Genomic DNA, 23,517 nt, shown 5'->3' with positions numbered 1-23,517 from the left:
TTGCCAACTCCCAGGTCTGGATGACAGGCACTGATAGTCTGAAAGGTGGGAAAGGGTGACCAAGAGAATGAGGGATGCTTTCCCACCATGCAACACGCACCACCCACATCTCAGCTGATTTTTGTGCTTCTTTTCTTGGCATTTCCCATGCAAAGCCTCTTCTGCAGTTACAAAAAAAGTCACTCTGAGAAAGCAGCCAACTGCTCCTCTAAGTGTGAGAAGGAAAGTGAAATATTTTATATTTTTTCCAGAAATTCATGATAATTATTTAGCAAATAGCCCAATAAATATTAGCGGTTTGGGACCTGTGGAGTTATTAAAGCTATAAGAGGGTCATTTAAATTATTCAGCTAAGTTTTATTATATTTGTGAAATTTTTAGGATTTTGTGAGAATTTGCTGACAGCTTATAGTATATCACTCATAAATCTAAAAGTTGTATTGAATTATATGTAGAAGAAAAAGAACACATAAATAATAGAAAATTAGCAAATGTCCGAAGAATCTTAAATACAACCAAAGAACCTTACAAATTCGGCTGGGCACCCTGTAGTATGTTTTTAAATCCTCAGTAGGACATAAGTGTCATATCAGGGACCACTGGTTTCAGAATATCACAACGAAGGGAAAAAATGACTCAAATTTAAATGATTGGCTTATTGCACGTTGGCACGATTTGTTCTATTTGGGGAAATTCTATGGAAAATGGACCATAAACATTGAGACAACTTGCAGATACCAGTTTACCAGTGCACCAATGTTTTTGTGCATTTACAACTTTCCATCAAGAAGTAATGTTGAATGAGGTCATGAATGGGTCTAGTCTTTTCCCTCTGATTCAGATCTTGTACTTAGTAACAATTTTGTCCTTGACCTGTGGAGAAGAGGATCCACCGAGGGGTTGACTAGACTAGACACTGTTTATAGAGAAGCAGGTGGAATCTACCAAGAGCTGAAGATGTTCATTCAACTGTAAGACTTGTTAAGTTGTGCTGCTCAAACGAATACTGCCAACAATGAACATTAAGAAAAACTTATGACCTATGTTGCTTGCTGGTTACATACAGCTTTTAATCTATCCTCAACCATACCTGGGAGAATCTAGACTACCTGGTCCATAAAAAGCTATCACTGTGCATTAGAGCAAGGTGATACCCCTTCCCCCAAACCCCACTCCCATTAGGGAATCTTCTGGTTTGTAGAGAGAACATGAAATATTCTCTCTCAGCCTACTGAAGATTTGGGGCAACTTAAGCCATCTTGAAACTTAAGAGGATCTCCTAGACTTCCTCCTGGACGGTGACTGAAACCAAGAGAAGTAAAAAAAATCTTGCTGGAAGCACCAGAGATGGTGAAATATTAGAATTCTCTGCTATGTATGATTTTCCCAGTGTCTCCATGTAAAGACTATAAGACCCATTGCTTACCGATTTTTCTTTGTTGCTCAATGTTCTATTTCTCTCCAAAAATTTTTTGCTATAGTTTATTTTTGTGACCTACTCATGGCTTTCAGCCAACTGACACAAACTAACCTTATAGTTAAGCTTAATGCTTGCAATGCAACTTGCAACGCCCATGGCATTTGCCACTTACTAGTCTATCAGTGATGTCTGACCTAAAAAATTACTACTTTTCTTTATAATAGATCATTGAAGAACTATTGAGCTAAAGATCTCTTCGTAACACTTCAGATTCAAAAGCCTAACTAATAGAATTTCTAGGAATGAGCTATTTGTGGTGTCCCTCGACTTTTGTTTGGTTAAGAATTTATTTTTTTGGAGTATTAAGATCACAGCAAAATTGCAGAGAAGGTACAGAGATTTGCCAATATCCTTGCTCCCACATAGCCTCCCCCATGATCAATATGCTCTATCAGAGTGGTACTTTCGTTACAGCTGAAGAACCTACATCGACACATTGTAATCACCCAAAGTTCATAGTTTATATTACAGTTCACTCTTGATGATACACATTCTGAGTTTGGACGTGTATCCAGCATTATACTGTCAGACATTATACTGCCTTAAAAATCCTCTCTGCTCTGTCTGTTCATTCCTTCCAACCCCTGGCAACCACTCACATCTTTCCAATTTCATAGTTTTCTCTCTTTTCAGAATATGTCATATTATTGGAATTAGGTTGTACATCGCCCTCTCAGATTGGCTTCCTTCACTTAGTAATAAATTTTATGTTCCTCCATGTCCTTTCATGGGTTGACAGCTCATTTCTTTGTATTGTCTGGTTGTACCCCAGTTAATTTATCCATTCATCTACTGAAGGACGAGTTTTGGTAATTATGAATAAAGCTTCTATAAACATTTGCATGCAAGTTTTTTGTGGACATAAAGTTTGAAATTTTGGGGATAAATGCCAAGCAGTGCAACTGCGGGCTCATATGGTGGGACCATGTTTCATTTTGTTAATAAAAAAAATGTCTTCCAAAGGGGCTGCACCATTTTGCACTCCCACCAGCAATGAGTGAGAGTTCCTGTTGCTCCCCATCTCAGCCAACTTTTGGTGTTGCCAGTGCTCTGGAATTGGGCCAGTCTAATAGGTGTGTAGTGCTATCTCATGGTTTTCATTTGCATTTTGCTCGTGACATATGATGAGGAATGTCTTTCATACGCTTCTCTGCTACCTGTGTATCTTCTTTGGTGAGGTGTCTGTCAAAGTCTTCAGCCCGTATTGTAACTCGGTTGTTACATATTGTTTAACTTTAACAGCTCTTTGTGTATTTTAGTTAAGTCCTTTATCAGATGTGTCTTTTGCAAATATTTTCTCCCAGCCTGTGCCTTGTCTTCTCATTCTCTTTACACGGACTTTTGCAGAGAATTTAACTGCAGAGTATTTGATGGTAATAAAGTCAGCTTGTCACTGATTTATTTCAAGCATCATACCTTCGATGTCACATCTAAAAAGTCATCAAAATACCCGAGGTCATCCAGGTTTTCACCTATGTTATCCTTTAGGAGTTTAATAGTTTTGCATTTCATATTTGGGTCTGTGATCCATTTTGAGTCAGTTTTTCTGAAACGTGTAAGGCCTGTGTCTAGATCCCACATTCCACCTACCCCAGTTATTGGGAGCATATTTTCATTTCCTCCAAATATTATGATACCATCTGGGAGACTGTACGGAATAAGAACTTGAGGGGTGGAGGATGGTTATGGGGACACCAGTACAGAGTGGCCACCATTTCACTCACTGTCCAGTCGCTGAAGGAAATTCTTGTCTTTTGGTACTGTGGCTATGGATGCTAGCCTGGGAATTTTTTTCCCAAAGATTTCAGAGCTATCAGAATACCAGTCAGAACATACTCTCTGAAAGGATTTGTCCTTAATTTCTTGTAGGGTAACTAGTTATCAAAAAATGGCTTTGAGAACTGAACAATGAAACATGTAATGACGATGACGATGGCTGATGTTTACTGAGGACGTCCTATGTTTTCATAAGGTCACAGTCTTCCAGAGAGCAATCCCTATGCCACATGGCTTATACAAATTATCTGCGTAGACTAGCACAAGCACCACAGGAGACAGCTACAGTTAAAACGATTAATCTTTTAAAATAAGCGAAATCTCAAAGAGCTTATGTATTTGGCTCAAGTGTATACAATCGAATGGCAGGACAGAGATGCTAAACTTGGTAGTTTGATTCAGAACCTACACTCCCACCTGTTCACTGTACCGCTTTGACCACACAGCTCTTGATTTCTCAGTATTTAATCAGACCCGTTATAAAAACAGACAGTCCTCAATTATTTGAACTGGGAAAGGCTTGATCATTGATTTGTTCAAGTTCCTTATTTTGTAATCAGAAAATCTCATAATCAAGGAAGTAAAAGGTTCGTGTAGCCTCTGTTGATGACTTGAGAATTCTGATGCTTTTTTTTTTTTAACCCAGAACTTACATGGTTCACCCAGAAAGTCTCTAGTATTACTTTCCTTAGGTTTGCCGATTCCTTGGGCAAGTATATTTCTCTCTTAGTTCACGAGGTAATTTACCAATGGGCCACGACTGTAATTGAACATGACTAGACTTTGTGGGGGGGTTTCAACAAAAAAGGGTAAAAGGCAATTAATTACCTGTAAGTAAGGAATCACCTTACAGAGGGACTGTCCGAAGAACCAGGTCTCAGTGATGTCCACAACCAGCGTGGCTGGAAGGCAGGTGATGGTCACGAGCACGTCCGCCAGGGAAAGGTTGACAATGAAGTAGTTGGTCACCGTCCTCATGTGGTGGTTCTTCCACACGGCCACGCAGACTGATTAGGAAAGGAGAAAGGAAGAGCAGCTGTCATGTACGGGACGCTTGTGCGCCCCGGAAATTCATGTGTTAAAATCCTGACCCCTCAGGGTGATAGTATAAAGGGGTGGGTCTCTGGGAGATGATTTGGTCGTGAGGGTGGGGCCCTTGTGAGCGGCATTGTGTTCTTGTGAAAGGAACTCCAGAGAGATCTTTTGCCCCTTCCACAGTGGGAGGATACAGCCAAGAAAAAGCTGCCGTTGTGAACCAGGAAGTGGCTCTCACAGACACTGAATCTGCCTGAGCCTTGATCTTGGGCTCCTCAGCCTCCAGAACTGTGAGAAACAAACGTCTCTTGTTTATAAGCCCCCCAGTTTACACTGTTCCGTTACAGCGGGCCGGGCAGGCTAAGACAGCAACTAAACCAAGAGAATACGTGCTGGTGAGGAAACACTGTCAAGCTAATTAGCACCCCCACAAGTCCACAAACAGATATGGCAAAGGGGAGGTAATTTAAGGCTGTGCTGTGTTTTCACTGAATTGGTCGATCTGGGTTAATGCTGAATATATAATCCATTCATTCAGTTATTTTTTTTTCAATTGAAGTATAGTCAGTTTACAATGTGCCAATTTCTGGTGTACAGCACAATACTTCAGTCACGTAGGAACATACATATATTTGTTTTCATATTCTCTTTCACCATAAGTTACTACAAGATATTGAATATAGTTCCCTGTGCTGTACAGTAGAAACTTGTTGTTTATCTATTTTATATATAGTAGTTAATACCTGCAAAAAAAAAAAATCATTTCATTTACCTTGCAAAGGCGTTTCTCAGTGGATCATAAGGCTGTATGTATTTTTACTTAATTTCGAATTTTGTTTTCCAGAAGTTAGAGAGCATTCTTTGATTTATCTTTCTACTCCCTCAGTGGTCAGCATGTAGCAGATACTCAAGAAATAGTTATGGAATTGAGAAGAATTAGGGGCTCACTATCTTTCAATGAACTGCAACGTTGGACTTACCCATGACATTGACCCACATCTGCTCCCAAATTCTGCCTTTGGGGACTTTTCAAGGATGAAGTGGCTTAAAGACAACAGTTGACAATTATTTAGTCCCTATTATTGCCATGGTAGGTGCATGGTTTGTATCCTTATGTCATTTCATCTCGATGCCAATTCAAAGGGGAGACATCATTACCGGTGTTTTATGTATGAGGTCATTAGGCACAGGCAATTTATGGAACTCGTCTAAGGACAGATGGCTTTTTAACGCACAGAAGCATCCTCACAGCTGGGCTTACACACCAAGGGAAGAGCTGTTCTTCCCACCGTAGTGGTTGTCTTCTTTTGTGAAAATGGACGACTTATAAAGAAAGCACATGCAAATTCTAGAAACTCAGTCCCCTCTCCGTTCTATTACTCAACGTCTCTGAAAGTCACCTCAGATCAAACACAATTTCCAACACTTCCACAGCCAAGCCTTCCTCGACGTCTCAGTATATCCCCACTCAGCTGCCCCCTCGCTTACCTGTTTTTTTACAGAAAGAAAGTCTAGTTCCCTGATTCTCCATCTCCTCTCTGTCTGATGTACCCAAAGGTTACACAGTCCCTGGTTCCAGAGTTATACAGGTGTAAACACTGCTGCTTACATCTATTGATGGGTTTGCCTCATTGAAAGTAACGTGGATTTACTTGGGACATCATAAACCTGCCACTGCTGTCCCCTGTGCTGTCCCCTGTGCACCCAAAGGATGCTGTGATTAGTAACCTTATATAGCAAAGAAATAAAAGCACTTTTAGTTACATTGCAGTCACCAAATGAGGATTTCTTTTTGACAATTGTGTACCAAGTATTATGAATTTCTCATGTTGAATAAATGCTGTCACTAGCTCCTGAAGCTGAAATTACCCAACAGACATGAATTTAATGAAGTACCTGAAATTCTGAGGATTTAATTTTGAAAACGTCTCATCTTCCTTGACTCCAGCACACAGGCACCAAAAACTCACGGGAGCTTTTATTAGTGTAAATGATAGTCTTTATGGATGGGAAATGCTGCTGCCAAATCATTTATTTCTCAGAAACATCTGGAACACACACACACACACACACACTCTCACAAACCCATCTTAGCAGTTGACTTGTTATAGGAAATTGACAAAAGTACCACACTTCTGATACTTGGCCAAGTAGTGGTCCAAATGGTGCAATCTTGGAACTAAAAAAGGAGACTTGAAAAATACAGTGGCAGCTGTGGTGTGACTCCCAGTTGTCCATATTTTGGAGGTGCGGGATGGCAAGAATGTCTAACCAATAGCAAAGCAAGCAGATCTTCAACCAACAGTTCTACAGCATTTCCCACGTGCCCCGTCCTTTTCTAAACAATATAAATTAGTAACTAGTTTAATCCTCATCATAACATTCTAAAGTGATTACTATTAACATCCCGGTTTAACACGTGGGAAACTAGGCCAGGGAGGCTGTGGAACCTAGCTAAGGACACAGGGCTAGGAGGAGCGGAGTTTAGATTTAGTCCCGCCCAGCGTGCACATGGTCCTGTGGCACCTGTCATCTGCTGCTGAAGCAGACGGTCAAAGGCTCCTGCCGGCGCCTCTCTGGCGGGACGTGAACGTAGCTCACGGACTCCCGGAGTCGGAGATCGTTCAGTCTAACCTGCCGTCCGAAGCGCGAATCGCCTCTGCAACATTCCTGATTCCTTCCACTTGAGCATTTTTAATAGTAGGGAATCCACGACTTGCTTAAGCCCTTGATTTCATTTTGCGGTGACTTTGACTACTAGCACGTTCTCGTTCGTGTTGAGCTGAAACTGTTTCCCTTCCAGTTCCATCCGCGGGTTCTTTATTCTTTCCTGGAATCCAGGAAATAAACCTTATCTATTTTTTCCCCCCACATCGTTCCTGTCGTAGTTTCCCAGCACGGCTTCAACAGAGTATTAGACACTGGATGTTTTAAATCAGCGTCAACGTATTGTCCCCCAGTTCTGGAGGCTAGAGGTCCAAAGTCAAGGTGAGAGCAGGGCTGAGCTCCCTCTGAAGCCTGCAGAGAAACCCTTCCTTGCCGCTCTCGTGGCTTCTGGAGGTTTGCTGGCAGCCTTGCCATCCCCGGGGTGAAGCTGGGTAACTGCCGCCTCTGCCTGCATCATCACACGGCGCTCTACTGCGAAGCTGTCTTCACATGACCATCTTCTCACAAGGACACGAGTCATATCGGATCAGGGGTCCATTCTACCCCCGTGTGATTCATCTTAACTAATCCTGTCTGCGGTGACTTCATTTCCAAATAAGGTCACATTCGGATGTACGGGGGGATTAGCGCTTTAACATTTTTTTGAGGGGGGGGGACGGGACACAATTCAACCTGTAACTGTCTGCTCTTTGTCCCCTAAAAATTCACATTCTTCCCTCGTGCAAAATACAGTTCAGGCCATCTCAACGGTCCCCAAATCCTTAACCCATTTCAGCATCAACTCTAAACCCTAAATCTCAGCTAAGTCAAGAAGGGGTTGGACCTGGGGTATCATGCTTCCCACAGCAAACTTTCTCTCCGTCTGTGACCCAGTGATCTCCTTCCAAAACTGCGGTGATGGGACAGGCACAGGATAGACGCTCCCATTCTGAAAGGGAGACATTGAAGGAAAAAGGGGGTCACTGGTCTAAAGCAAGTTTTTTTTTTTCCAACTCAGCATGCAAAATGTCATTAAATTTTAAGGCTTAAGGATAATTCTTTGTGGCTTGACGCTGTGTTCTCCTAGATCAACAGGGCGATGGCCACCACCGCTCAGCCCTGGGAGGTGGGAGGGGGCGCCCTCTGAAACCTCTAGGGAAATCCTTCCTTGCTTCTTCCTAGCTTCCAGCGGCTTGCCAGCAATCTCTGGTGTTCCTTGGCTGGCAGCTGCCTAACACCAACGGCAGCCCCCGTCATCCCCTGGCTTCCCCTGGCGTCTCTGCTTGCACTTGGCCTCTTCTTAATAGGACACCAGCCGTATTGAATTAGAGACCCACCCTACTCCAGTATGACTTCATTTTTAACTAATGACATCTGCAATGACCCCCATTGCCAAAGAAGGTCATATGCTGGGCTACCGGAGGTCAGGACTTCATCATATCTTTTCGTGGAGACACAACTCCACCCCTAACAGTGGCCAGTCCAATATTCAGAGCCCACCGCTGTGACCGTTCCCCAAGGCTTGCCTTACTCAGGCTACGTATCTACATATCTCCAGAACCCTCATGTGTATAACTGCAGGGTTTTGCATCTCACATCACCCCGATCCTCTTATTCTGAGCACACTCCGGATTACCAGTGACAGCTCTAAATGAGCCATCTGCAACCGCACACATGCTTCCAGCTGTGATCTAGCCGGGACGGCAAAGAACAGGACGATCGTTTTCATCAATCTCTCTCCATTAACATAGCCCGAGATCTCGTTAGCTTTCCTAACTCCCAAATCACAGTTTTTGAATCATATATGTGTACACTTAACTAGAAACTGGTTTCCTTGGGTAGACATTTCTTTGCCACTGAATCTTTAGGAGAAAAAAAAGGAAAAATAATCTAGAAAGAATACTATGAGGACAATTGGAGAAATCTGAATTTGGACTTTATGTTAAATGATATTCCTGTGTTATTTTAAAGCATCTTAAGTCTCGTGTTCACATTATGTGCATTCAAAGTTCTAAAGATTACGACAAGCCTGTTTCCCAAGACTTTGTTTCTTTGGGTCAAACATCACCAGATCCTTTACACACAGTAGCAGGAGTTTCCCTCTCACGACTCTGGTCTGTTTGTCATGAAAATGCTACAGGTTACCAGAGGGTATCTCTAACTGAGCTAGCATTCCAGAACTGCGCACACGTCATTGGCACCCATCTCCTAAATCTGGCTTGAAAAAAAAAAAACCCCTCTTGATTATTCATTCACCCATTAAAAATATTAAAGGTACAAGGTGAACACCTCCTTCTCCTGAGAGCACAACGATTTTGCCATCTTTTCCTGTATTCTCTTTCTGGACTTGATATTTTTCTGAAGGATAACCTTCTTCCTTTTTCTCCCCTGGAACCTGTTAAAACCCCCCAGGTATCACCCACTTGTGTAATTTTCTTTCTCTTTCTGCTGCAAATACGTGGCCGGATTGTGGTTCCCATTAGCCAGACTATTGCAACGACCTCGTGATAGTTGGCTCCGCACCCCACACATTTTCACTCCGATCCGTTTCATCCATTCATCCCAGTCACTCCAATTATATTAATTCTTTCATTTCAACAGGAGTCGCTCCTTTTCTTCTGGATTAAGTACAAAATCCATTCTGCCTTTTAGTCCCCGTTGAACACCCCCTCTGTATGTTGCAACGCTGCCTGTAAAATACTCAGAGCTGTGGGGCAAGTTTGACGTCTCACTTCACATCAAACATAGTCTCTGTCCAGGCTGTGACTAATGCCACCCGTCTGTTTGGAAATTTCAACTCTCTTTCAACCAATTAAATCCTACCCGCCCCCGCCCCCACCCCCGCCCCCAAATCCCAAACCGATCAAACAAAAAAGTTTGTTTCATGAAATCTCCCAATTAGTCTAACTCAACATGACTTCTCTCTCTTTTTTTTTTTAAAACCCTGTTACATGTTGCGTATTTCCTGGTCATGAATCACATTCTAAAAGTATTTATGGATTATTATGAGTACTTGTATTTTTTCTCTTATTTCTCTACTCATACAAAAGCTCTTTTTTCATTTTGAGCTGGTCTTTTTCTTTCTCATACTCTTCTTGGTTTCTATAGCTTTTCTCCCAATACAAACACTGTCTAGAACTCACTTTGCAATAAACAAATATTCACAAAATTAATTTGCTCATCAGCTTACAGTATGTTGCTGCCCCTGGTACTGTACATTTGCCCATGAGGTTCTTTAAAAGAAGAGGAAAAGCCCCAGTGGCTGAACAGAGCATTTATTTTCTTCCTTTTGAGCAAAGTCTGAGAGCTAACAGAGAACGTAGCTGCCTGTCTGTTATTTTCCTGGCTCTCAATTATCCACGAACTGCTTTCTGATGAAACTTAGTAGGTCGTGGAGCATGAACTTGGTGCTATTTTTGAAATCAGTTCTCTGAATGATCATGAGACATCAACGTTACCGTCAGTTTGGGGTTAGTCTGCACTGAGAAGTCTGCCTGCGTGAACCAGGAAGATGTGAGGGATGGGTGAGCTCTTGGTGGTGAAAGGGGGTAACAGGAGGCAGGAATGCAGATTGAATGAAATTTCACCCCTAACACAGACTTTATTGAAACAGAGCTTTTTGAGATGCAGAGGTGCCAAGAAGATAAAAGTCCACTTATTCCCTTGTCTTCCACCTCTCATTGGATCCGACCTCTCTTCTGGAAAAATCTGATGACATACAGCTCCTGTCTTTGTTCTGCAGGACCGACAGATGGAATCTGACTGCAGCTGTGTGAGACCATCTACAGCTGGTGGTGCAGAGAGGGATTTAAAAAATAATATAAGGACGTGGTCTTTAAAAAAAAAAACCTTAGCCATGTGCCTGTTACTCTATGATCCAGACATAAGAGTGACTTTCAAATAGGAAAAAAGAAACTGTTAGTATAAAAAAAGGCCTTTGCAATTTTGATTTGCACTTACGATAAACTGGTTTTTGTTTTGATATCTATCCGGCTACATATGGACAAAGCTAATTTCTCTCTCCAATCAGTCCTTGCACTTGGAATAATTTAAACTATGGTGATATACTATTAATCTGTTGGTGACATTGCAACTTTCATTAAACACACACTTAGGTCTTGAACTGTCAACTAAAGATTGATATCATGATGTCAAGAGGGGACTGCATGGTATATAATGAGTATGTTACTGAGCATCTTGAAAAAAAATCTGTATTAAATATATCAAATTATTTTAAACATTTTCAGATTTTTTTTAACGTTGAAAAAAAGATACAGATGTTACGCTAAGTGAAAGAAGCCAGATACAAAAGGACAATGATTGCCACTTATCTGAACTACTTAACAGTAGGCAAATCCTTTCAGACAGAAAGTAGAATGGTGGTTGCCAAGGTCTGGGAAGAGGGGAGAATGGGCTGTGACTGTTGAAGGGTAAAGAATTTTAGTTTTGCAAGATGGAAAAAGTTCTAGAGATATATATTGGTGATGGGTGTACGACGATGCGAATGCACTTAGTGCCAATGAATTGTACACTTAGACATGGTTAAAGCGGTACATTTTAAATTATAGGCACTTCACCACAATTCAAAAAAAATCATTTTCCATGAAAAAAGGGGCTGTAAAATGGGAAATAAAACTTTTGAACTAACAATACTGTTCCACAAAAATCGTAAACACAGAATGAAAATTCCAGGAAGACAATATTAATTGCTCATTTTATGACTTTTTAAGAACTCATGAACAGCTAAAAGAATACAAGAAAACACAAGTATTCAAATATACTGCAGTTCCAAACATATTAGTGGCACTGCTGAAGAGAGCAACCACATGCTTTTTAATATATGATTGAAATTGTTTCTTTGTGAAATGAAAGTGCTGTCTGCAGTACACTGTGATACTATAATTTAGATAATATCTCAATGAATAATTATGCAATTTCTTGACTTTTAAATTTGATTTACATGGCTATGTATATAGATATGCAAGATAATTTCTTGATTCTTATTTGTTATATTACACACATAAAATAAACATTCCACCTTTTGCCACAAGGTGTCAGTGAAACGCCTTGAAACTGCTTACCCTGTCGGTTAAGAGAGAAAGTTTTAACATTAAATTAATTGTAAAGTTCTTTATAATGTATAAATAAATGTATGTGTTTCAAGTGAAATTTTCTTGGCCAAAGAATCTCTAAGGAAGGATACAATGGCTAACATATTTTCAGTTAAATACAAACGAATGAGTCAAGATGAGATGAAACGATTTTTTCTAAGTGAAAAGCAACAACAAAAAAACCAATTTCATACACAGAGAAGACAGCCTGTATTTAACTCCAGTAAGGAATCTATCTTGAAAGCAGGAATGGTGTCATCCAGAACCGTTTCAGTGTGTGGATTTAAGACACAGGCAAGGTGACTACTGGTGTGGTCCTCACCTTCATTGCACCCCGCCATCCTGCATTGGTCCTCATTTCTTGTTAGTTTTGCTTCCTTGTCTTCTTGGGCTAATATGCCAATAACTCCTGACTCAATCTCCGGTCTCCCACCTCCACACCTCGGCATCTCTGAATCTCTCCGTGTGTGCTCAGGCAGCAAGCACACAAAGGTGCCCTTTCTTTTCCTGCAAATCTGACAGCTGGGACATTGCCAAGAAGCACATTTGTGGAGTAAAATGTGCACACACTCCCCCCACCGAGGTTGCCTGATATTAAGAAAAAGCAAACTTTTAAAAAGTTGCTATATAAACACAGCCAAGAATGTTCGGAATGTATTTCAGTTTTTGTTTCCTTAAGAAAATATAAACTTCTACGATTTGACAAATACGTTCTCATTGGCACCTGCTCATTATTTTAACACCGGCAGGAATTCCCATGTCACTGTGGTGTTGATACCAGTGTGGTCGTGTGGGGAATAATTAAGATACCACAATTAATAAATCATCTGGGAAGGGATCCAGAAAGAGATATCGTCACACCGGCACAAACGTGCCGGGAGAAACTGCACCGAAGGATGATATAAAACAGAAACGCAAGGGAAATAATAATGCACAGGAATCAAGTCGGAAAGAAATTCTTCAGAGGGGACAGTGGGTGGCTAGGCTTGACTTCAGCTGCCTGTGAGTGGCAGGGGAGGGGCCCAACCACAGGTGACAGCAAACTTGTGTACAGGAGCTGCCAGGGACCAGAGCAGCGCTGACATTAACAGGGGTATCCCTGGGCTTTAGTGGGAAAAGTGAAGCAGGAGGAAAGTTCCCTGCTCCCAGCCTCTGCAGTACTATGAAGGGCTACATCTGGTAGACCTTAAAGGAATTTGGTGATGGGAGTAAGGCACCAACGTCCTGGTTACCCACATCTTTTTACTCTTTTCAGGTGAGTCACTATGAGTGTTTGTCCCCAGTTCAGCCTCTCAAAATTGCATCTGGATCTCTGCCATGGCCCCAGAGCGCTTCAGGGACATCTGATCAGTCCGTGTCTTTGACCCTTTTGCGCTAACTAGCACGCACAGGCAACCTCTCTGTCCCACGGCCCTGGATTTCTGTTGAGCTAAATTAATTTCGGACAAAATGTTAAGGCAATTAAAAATGTTAAATTTGAACACGATTTTAAGGCAAGAAGAATTACTGGAGCTAAATAGGGAAATTTTATGATGATCAAAGGATCAATGCACTACAAAGACTTCTCAGTTCCAGTATCATAGCCTTAAAAACATACAAAGCAGACGCTGGTACAACCAAAGTGGCAATTATAGAGGGACATTATAATAAAGCTTTGTAAGTCACTGACAGAATAAACAGACAACAAAATCCATTTCAGATTCATGGAATTAACAAACTTTACCTAGTATATTTATATATTTATAATATAAATCTTAATCTGTATCTATACGGAATATTGTACCCCAAACTGAAGAACACACATTGTTTCAGAGTTTGCATCGTACTTGGACCAAAATTTACCACATTCTGGGATATAAGCAACTCTTAGCTAACTTTAAAATGTGGAAGTCATAGCGGATATCTTAACTGAACTCAGTAGAATTAAGAAAAAATTCAACAAAAATATTGGAAAAGATCCACAAATGTTTGAATTTTAGGGAATGCATTTCTAAATAACTCATGAGACATAAACTAAATTATAAAATAAATTATTTTGAACTGAATGGAAATTAAAATACAAACTTTCAAAAACTGTCAGAATGAAGCAAATATATACTTAAAAAATAAGAATAGCCTTAAATAAAGCTAATGGAAAACAAAAGCTGAAAATCAATAAGGTAAGTATTTGTTTTAAGAAGTTAAGGAAAAAAAAACCCGGAAAATTAAGGCGAAAGAAAGTAGAAAGAAATAAAGAATAGAAATAATGAATTAAATAAGAAGTATGCAAGAATTTAAACCAAAAAGCCAAAAGGTTTTGTAAAAACTAGTAAAATTATTAAGTTCATAGCAAGATGAGTAAAAAACAAAAGTAGATGTCACAAATATTAATATCAGAAATAAAAAATAGAACTTTACTACACATCTTAAGTACATTAAATAAAGTATGGACAATATGAGAAAAATGTATGTCATTAAATTAAAAAAATTAAGTGAAGTAGACAATTTCCTTAAAAATACAGCTCATCACAATTGATACAAAAAGAAAAAGAAAATCTGAGGTGCCTTGTATCAAATTTTATATCAATTCAAAAAATCGAATCTATAATTGTAAAAAAAAAAACAAAAAACACTTTCCACAAAGAAAACTCCAAATCCATATGGCTTCATTGATGAACTCTTCTAAACATTAAAGAAAGAAATTAAAAATTTTAAAATATCCTATAGAATTGAAGCAAAGAGTACACTTTCCAATCTTTTATGAGGCTAGCAAAAACCTTGATACAAAAGACCTGAATAAAATATTTCAGGAGAGAGAAGTCATGATCTCAGGAGCTCTTTTGAAAACAAATGCTAAACGCTTAAACAGAACATCAACCAAACAAATTTAGTGATATGTGTAATGAGAATAATCCATCACTATCAACCAGGGGTTTATTTCAGGATATAAATTTGGTTTAAGATGCAAACACGGGAACAACATTTGATATAATTCAGCATCCACTAATAAATACTTAGCACACCAGGAATGGAAGATCTCTTTCTTAATCTGAGAAGTACTATCAACAAGGATTTTACTAATTCTCATAGTCTTCTCCCCAAAGATCAGAAGTGAGTTTGGGACCGGACAGACTGGGAGTTCGAAATTTGTAGACACTGACAGGCATATGTAGAATAGATAAACAAGATTATACTGTGTAGCACAGGGAAGTGTATACAAGATCTTGTGGTAGCTCATGGTGAAAAAGAATGTGACAATGAATGTATGTTCATATATGACTGAAAAATTGTGCTCTACACTGGAAATTGATACAACGTTATAAACTGACTATAACTCAATAAAAATTAAACACATTTTTAAAAAGAAGAAAAAAATTTAAAAATAAATTTTAAAAAGAAGAAAAAAATAAATAAAGTAAGAAAAAAAAAGGAATAAATGATTTCTCCCGATGGTCGTTTCTATTCAGCATTGTGCTGGAGCAAGTGCAATAAAGTAATAAAAAGAAATAAAAGTCATAAAGGTTAGAAAGAATGTAGCAAAACTTGTCATTACTCGTAGAGAGCAAAATTTTGTAAATAAGAGTGTGGAAGAATCTCCAGGTAAACTTTTAATCTTATTAAATGACTTTATCACATTTGCTGGTAGTGCACTGTAAAGTATACAAAATCAGTATGAAAATATACAACATGCATAGAGAAATCAAGTTTGTTTCTATAAACAAACAAAAAAACACTTAGAAAATGCAATTTTAAAAGCTGATGCCATTTATAATAGTGTCAAAAATATTGAATATCTAGGAAACATTTAATGAGAGATGCATAAACTTCTACATAAAAAAATCATAAAATATTATGAAAATACTGAAAATCATCCAAATAAATGGAAGGATAACTCATATTCATGGACTAGAAGAATGCATATTACAAGGATCTGAATTTTCTCTAAAATTGTTGTATAGATTCAATGCGTTGTCGTTGTCAATCAAAATCTCATCTTTTTTTGGCGAAGACTGACTGACAAGCTGATTTTAAAATTTCTGTGAGCATGCAATGGGCTCAAATTAGTCAAAACCGAATTGAAGAAGAACATATTTAAAAGATCACACTCTATCAGCTATCACATCTTATTATAAAGTTTTAGTAAACAAAACAGCACAATGTTGGCACTAAGAAAACACACTTAAAAGTCGAGAAACTGACCTACACATATATAAATTGACAGGTATGGAAAAAGTGCCCTTCTGCATCATGAGAGGAGTCTGTCTTCTGTAAATTGTGCTCAGTAAATTGATATCTACATGGAATTAATGAAGTTTGATTTCTACATCACACCATATACAAATGTTAATTCCAGGTCAATTGTAGATCTAAATACAAAAGAGGAAAAATAAATCTCCCATCATTATGACCTCAGGGTAGACAAGCAAATTCCCTCAAAAATATTAAACATAAAGGGAAAGTTTGATAAATTAAACAGCCCTAAAGCCAAGGTACATCAAAAGAGTATGAAAATAGTGCCACAGAGTAAGAGAAGATATTTCCAGTGTGTTTATTTTAAAAGGTCAGATTGTGTAATTATTTCTGACGGTTAATGGGCTTTGTTGTTGCTGCTGTTATTGTTTTTGTTGCTTTTAACTTCCTTTTTACTAAAGTATCGCATATGTGGAAAAATGTACAAATACGTCACTAGACAAAATGTACACGCTGTCAAGATCAAGTGTACAGGAAGTGTACACAAATGTACACTTGGTCTCAAGTAAGACCAAGATATAGAATATGAGCAGAATCCCCAAATCTCTCTTCACATTTCCTTTCCACCAACATATATCCAGAAGGAAACCCCTGTCCTGACTTGAACACCAGAGGCTAATTTTTACCTGTTTTCATCTTAGTTCAAATGGGATCAAAATGCATGTGTTACTTTGTGTCTGACTTTTCATTCACCACTGTGTTCGTGAGATCATCCATGTTTTCTGTGTGGCTGTAGTTCTGTCATGTTTGTTGCTGTATAGTATTCCAATACATGATTAGACTACCATTTACCTATATCTATGAGCATTTTTTTGACTGGTTCTAATTCAAGGCTATTGTAAACAAGGCTGCTACTAACACTCTTGTGTGTGCCTTTTGATGGACATGTGTATGGGTTTCTTTAGTTAAATATCTAAAAGTCAAATTGCTATCTGAAGTATGCATACAACCACCATTACAGCATAATTGCTGAAATGTTTTCCAAAAGGCTGTTGTGCTGCAAAATCTTATTCTCTCCAGCAAGTATAAGTGTCCTTAGTTGCTCCAGGTATTTGTCAATACTTGGTATTGTCTGTCTTTTTTGTGTGTTAGATATTTTGGTAAGTCAAACTTAACGTATTTTTTATGTTCATTGGCTATTTGGAAGTGGAAGGGAACATTACTTCCCAGGACTTTTGTCATTTTAAAGAACTCTTATTAAAAATTTTATGGGGCAGGTTGATGGCTACAGTGGGATGTGATTTCTCTCCAAATTAAGATGATGACTTTCTGGTTTAACCCTGGACTTGTTTTAAAACTAGAGATCCTTCAATTAATCCAGCCATTTCTCTTCCCCTTTTTCTATAGTACTTTTAAACGTTTGTATTTTTCACCATCTAATTCAGTCTCTCTTACCTGAAACTACACATCATTTTTCAGACTCTATATTTTGCTTTTTATTTTCTAAAGTCAGGGCCTCCATTCTGAATATAGCAGATGCCCAGGGAATGGCTGCTAAGTGATTCATTGGTTACATGAAATTTGCATGACTCATTTTATTTTTGACATTAGAGAATTTATCATGACTATTTGACCCTGGAGAGGAAAAAGAATTCAATACAGGTAAATCATAGCACCTACTTCTCCTCTGCCACTCTATATCATTTCTGCTCACATAAATCCCTGAAATAGTGTCTGAGAGTGTCTCAGATAAAGACTGAAAATGACAGAATGACCTTTTCGATACCAGGATGGACCACATTAAAAGTGTTTCCACCTAAGCTGGAGACTGAAGGAAAACCTTTCTATCTGGGCAGAGGCACCACAATTATGAAAAGTTCAATCTCTGTTACAAACCACGTTGGTTTCTATTTTATGGTCATTTATATTTAATGAATGTAAGTGGACCTGCTACTTATTATCTTTACTAAATAATTTTACATCATATTTCCCTGCGTACCTCTGAATATAGTTGCACTGAGTAAATTAGTGCAAGGAAGGGTCATTTGCATCTCCTCAAGATGTTATAATTTTAAGCTTGTCCAAGATCACGACATTCATGAAGTTTAGTAATATTGTACACTAACCGTTTTGAAAAATAGATTTATTAATTTTCAAAAATGTGTCTTTGCCTCCCCCTTGGCCTTATAAAATGCATCTCACTTTTCTTGGATCATAAGACATTCAGTTCTCCAAATCCCCGCTAAAAGTGTGGAGGAGGTAAAACATTGTTTTCTGAAAGGAAGAGAAGAAAGAATACAAAGAGAGCCTACTTTTCAAAATCATCAATTCATTTGTGTTAAAATTATTCTCTTTAAACAAAAATATATTCTATAGCAGTAAAGATCATATGTTTCGGAATAAAAAACCTAATTCAAATGCCAGCTTCGGTATCCTTTAACCTTAGGCAAATTACTTAACCTCTCTGTGCTTCAGCTTTGACACGTATAAGATTGAGACACTTGCATCTATTTCGCAGGGTTGTTTTCATGAATGTAAAAGTCCTTGGTACAGAGTTTCAGGCATGAATGCACAGCAGATGTTGACTAAAAATTATATATTTTTTGACAGAGTGAAACAATCAAATTACCCACAAGTTATCCATGTCATCCAACAATAGAGACTTCTAGCATTGGCTATTTTAAAATTTTCACTGGAGATCACGATCTTTATTTCTGGGTTAAACTTGACCTGCCATCAATGATCCATAAGTGATCAACAAACATTTCCTAGTCTTAGGGCTCACACTGAATATGGTAAGATGACATCCTTTGAGACAGAATGTCAGAGAAAGTGAGATTTTTAAAAAATTCTCATTGCAGGGAAATTTAAAAAAAAAAATTTCTTTAAATGTGTACCTGGCTTCTCTGGACCAGAGTGACGGCAGGAACGGCTGCCGCTATTCAAAATTCACAACCCGTGGATTCAGTGAGAGGTCCCAAGGAAATAGGAATTGTGCAGTACATTTTAATAAGTGAATATGTAAAGACTGTATTAATTAATTGGCCATTTAACTATGTAATATTCATACCCCAGTGAATAGGTTTGAAAGTGAATCACATGCAAATGAATGTAGAGTTCACATTGACAAATAGAGCATGCTCTCTGAAGCATCTCTTGGTGTTTTTAAGTTTTTAATTATACGCTGAGGCCAAATGTTTCTGTCAGAATAGAGCTTTGAAATTTAAAAAAAAAGGAAATAATTTCATATACAAAAATGTGTTCAGGAAAATGGGTTAGGACACATCTGTTCTGTGGAAGATGGTGGACAATTAACAAAGATGGAGAAATTAATCACAGGAGGAGGAGCAAAGTGGAGGTGAGGAGATTATGAGTCTCATTTTGAACGTGTTCAATTTGATGTGCGTCAGGAACATCTACCAGAAAATGTGCTGCAGTGTTGTTAAATTTAGAGCAACAATAACAGAATGCAGGATTAAAGACAGAGACTCGCCTAAGATGATGTATTCCGGGGAAGGCTTGTCAAGACAGCTCACGTTGGCTTGCCTTTAGTTCGTCAGTCACCACCTCATAATTCTGCAAGTCTTGGCAGTCTTTTCCTTTGAATGGCTGAGCTCTTTGCTTTTTCTTCTTTTTCTTTCATTCATTTTGTTGTTGTTCAAATAGGACTTCATAATAATGGAACCTTCTACGTTAGGGTCACACATTTCTAATTGGAAAAGACGCAAAGTAGACTTCTGTTTAGAAATTAACAACCCTGACACTTACTTGTCAAAGTGGGGGATCCTTTTCCTTCTGTTTCCCATTAAAACAAGCAAAAAAAATGACCCACCGTATACTTTTCCACAGATAATCTGTTCTTGCTTCTCTTCTTCAAAGAGAATATTAGTCTCTCCACCCATGTCTAATTTTGCTACGGTAACTTCAAATACGGAAAATCAATATTTAAATTTTTGCTGGTTAAAGACTAAAAAGCACCCTTAATAAGAAGGTCTAAGACTATGTCTATTAGTATAAATAGAAATGATTGCTGTTTTTAAATGTCATGCATTTTTGACTAGTTATCGAAATGTGTATAGATCACGGGGGTAAGCAGGAAATTGATTGGACCTTGTTTTTCAGAAAAATGGTGTCTTTTCCCCCAGTGCCTACTCATACCACATCTCAGCATGACACTAGTCTGGAAGTGGCATGGAAAAGAGCTTAAGGGCATAGGAGTTATGAGAAATAGCAATTACCTGGGTTGATCATGGAAAATGTTAAATTCCCTGATCTTTCTCATTGACTCACAGCCTCCATTGTGCAGAAACGGCGTATATTCCGTGCCATTCCAGGCGTATGTGCTGAAGCTGGGATCCGGAGTGAGTGGTTGGTTCTGAAGCAGGGAAAATACAGAGGCTCATAGGTGGAATGGGCCTTGGTCTTGCTGGCCAGACAAGAACTAGAAAGGAAGTCTTTGAAATGGTTTTTTTTTTTTTTTTTTTTTTTTTTTTTTTGCTAATGACATTCGGACGACTGAGCCACACTTGAGTTTTTGCCCTAATTCTTGTTCAATAATTCATTCTTTCAACATATATTTATCGAAGGTACTATTTGGGTTGGCAGAAATAACTGTGTTTTAACCTAGGATCGTTCATTTTGTGCCAAAATACAAAACGATGGACTGCGGTTTGGATTCTTTTTATGTGTCTCCAAGTATCATGTATTCATTCATATTAAGTGGAAAACATTATATATGTCAGTCACAATGCCGAGGGCTGGAGAAATCTGATTTCATTCCTGCCATACTTCTCCCTCCACATCCTGGAAGAGATCAGTTCAGGAGAAATACTGTGATTTCCCATAACTCATCTTTTTGTTAATTCATATGAGATATTATAATTTCATTTCCAGTCATTTAAATGGATTTCATTTAAAGTCATGCATAAGCTCATCTTTTCTTTAATTTGTATCATGCATTTTGAAACCAAATCAAGATGTTTCTCGGTTAGGTAATCACTGCTGGAGGTCTGTAAACTACACTTTGAGTAATGAAGCTCTAAGGACCTCAAATTCTTTTCCGTTGTTGACTTCGTGATTATGAGTTTTATTAGAGATATTAGTGCAAATATCGCCTATGAAAACAAACGACTTAAGTTTCTGGTCTGTTAGTTAAACCTCGGTAGTTGATTATATCTTTATTTATACTACAGAATTTAAAATGGGATGGAGAGGACTTGAAAAGCTTTCAGTTGTTTTATTGTTAAAAAAGTCATCTTAGGGGGAAAAAAAGATAAAGAAACTGAACTGCTTAATCTAGAGAGGTTTAAGAAGGCAGATGAATTTATTGTCTAAGACAATTGTTTCTACTTCTCACGGCAAGGTGAACTGGACCTCAACAGAAAAAAGAAACGGAGGTGAAATCTCAGGGGCTGTTTGTCTGATGGCTGCAAAACAATGCAACACGTTATTGGAAAAATGTTTGGTTCACTTATAATGTCTATCAGCATTATAGCTAGTGATTTACTGAAGAAGTCTTGTGGTTCCAATGGAAAAAAGTGGACGTGACGTGTATTATGACCCCAACCTCTCAACAGTCACAGACTTTGAAGCGCAGGATGTCTTACCTTCCAATCTACATTTTGAATTAAAGATGCTATAAAACAGCATCACAAACTGAATTCCCAAGCCCAGGGGGACCAGATCCCATAGCACCGCATACTGAACTTCAGCATTTAACTTTTGTTTAAAAAGCTCTTATATTCTTTCAAAACTGGAACGAAATCTTCTTTGTTCTCCAGATTTAACTTCCTCCTTTGAATTCTTACATAAAAATTTCATTTTTCCTGTCCCTATTCTGCTTGGGGTATTGTCGCCTGGTCCCATCATTATTCACATTATGCTGTAAGTCCGCGTGATCTTTCTGCTGTGGTTTTGTTATTTTTCACTGTCCCCGCCCGTAATATTCTCACCACTCCAACCATGACTTTCACATTTGGTCAGTGTGAATGGACTCCTCCCTCGCTGTCTGTTTGCACCACAGTGCAGCCAACAAACTAACCTACTGGATCATCTTCCAGACTCCAACCAGTGCCCAGATAATTTCCTGCCTCACAGCCTGGCAAGTGACTCCCTGTTTGGATAAATATGATTGTTATGTCCATCTTTCTAGATCTTCTCTGAACGCTCTGTTGCAGGACGTTTCTACCTTCATTGCATAGATTTGTCTACACTCCTAAATCTCAATTTCATTTTGCTTAGTTCCATTCATCTTTCCTCTTTCTCCTTCCCTTGTTCACAATATAAACTGACTTCTCATTTTCAGTCCCACCAGGTATAGCCAAGAGCATCTACTTTGAATCGAGTTCTACACACCATGAGGAAACTAGAGATGTGTACAATGGAGTGCCTGTCCTCAGAATAACATAGTTTACAACTACAGGAATGCACAAGGACGGTTAATGGTCAAATATTTAATTCTGTGTGACTGGCTAGGCACATTGTACAGGAATAGCTTTTATGCAGTACCGAATTCCCTATTCAAACCCAGATCTTAAAACATTAATCACGTTACAGGATATTAGAATGGGTTTTTATGCGTGTGTGTACACAGACACACGCATTCACATATACACATATACACACGTGCAAAAGATGGAGGAGAGAAACTGGCTTTGGACAGAACTGGATTCTAATTCAGGTTCTAATATGTGACTTCCGTCAACCTAATTCCAGTGGGGTCACTAATTCTTACCCACATGAAATTAACATAAAAATTAATTGAAATATACGTGTCGATATCACTGTGCCTGACTCCCAGTAAACACTCAAGAATTATTGCCCAACTGAGCCAATATGATCCACTTACCACTAGGGTATAACCTTGGCTAGTCACTTAAACCTCTCTTAAGTCCTGTCTGTAACACTGGGATAAAAATTGTACTGACCTCACAGAAATCTGTGAAAGCTAGGTGAGAAAATCCAGGAAGCAGAACGATGCCGGGCAGCTGATGGGAATACTCAGGAAGCACCAGTTATAATAATTAATAGATTTTGCCAATTCTTCCTTGTTTTACTTCATCTACATTTCAAAATTTAAATTCTATCACTTTTATGAAATACATATATTACACTTGAAATAAGAAAAGCTACTTTTAGTAGGGGAAAAAAAGTTAGTAATCTCCACGTCCTGTTTTCATGAGTTCTTTGATGCTGCAGAGAGTCTTCTGGGATTTGATGTCACTCTGCAAGATCATACAGCTCAGAGATGGAACAGAAGTGCAGTGAATTCCCATGTCCCAGCCTTCTCTCATGCCATAA

The 23,517-nt window shown here is 38.6% G+C and overlaps 1 protein-coding gene across 1 annotated transcript in view; it reads right to left on the bottom strand.

Annotated features, from left to right (window-relative positions):
- HCRTR2 (hypocretin receptor 2) overlaps positions 1-23,517 on the bottom strand; it is an 81,691-nt gene that overhangs the window by 24,249 nt on the left and 33,925 nt on the right. The window contains exon 2 of the mRNA XM_064476094.1: positions 4,085-4,263. Coding sequence (XP_064332164.1) covers positions 4,085-4,263 — 179 coding nt within the window. The remainder of the gene's footprint in view (positions 1-4,084; positions 4,264-23,517) is intronic.

Source organism: Camelus dromedarius, chromosome 19 (assembly GCF_036321535.1).
Source record: "Camelus dromedarius isolate mCamDro1 chromosome 19, mCamDro1.pat, whole genome shotgun sequence".
Classification (NCBI taxonomy): Eukaryota; Metazoa; Chordata; class Mammalia; order Artiodactyla; family Camelidae; genus Camelus; species Camelus dromedarius.
Note: the sequence above shows the minus strand (reverse complement) of the source record. Positions and strands in the feature narration are given on the sequence as shown.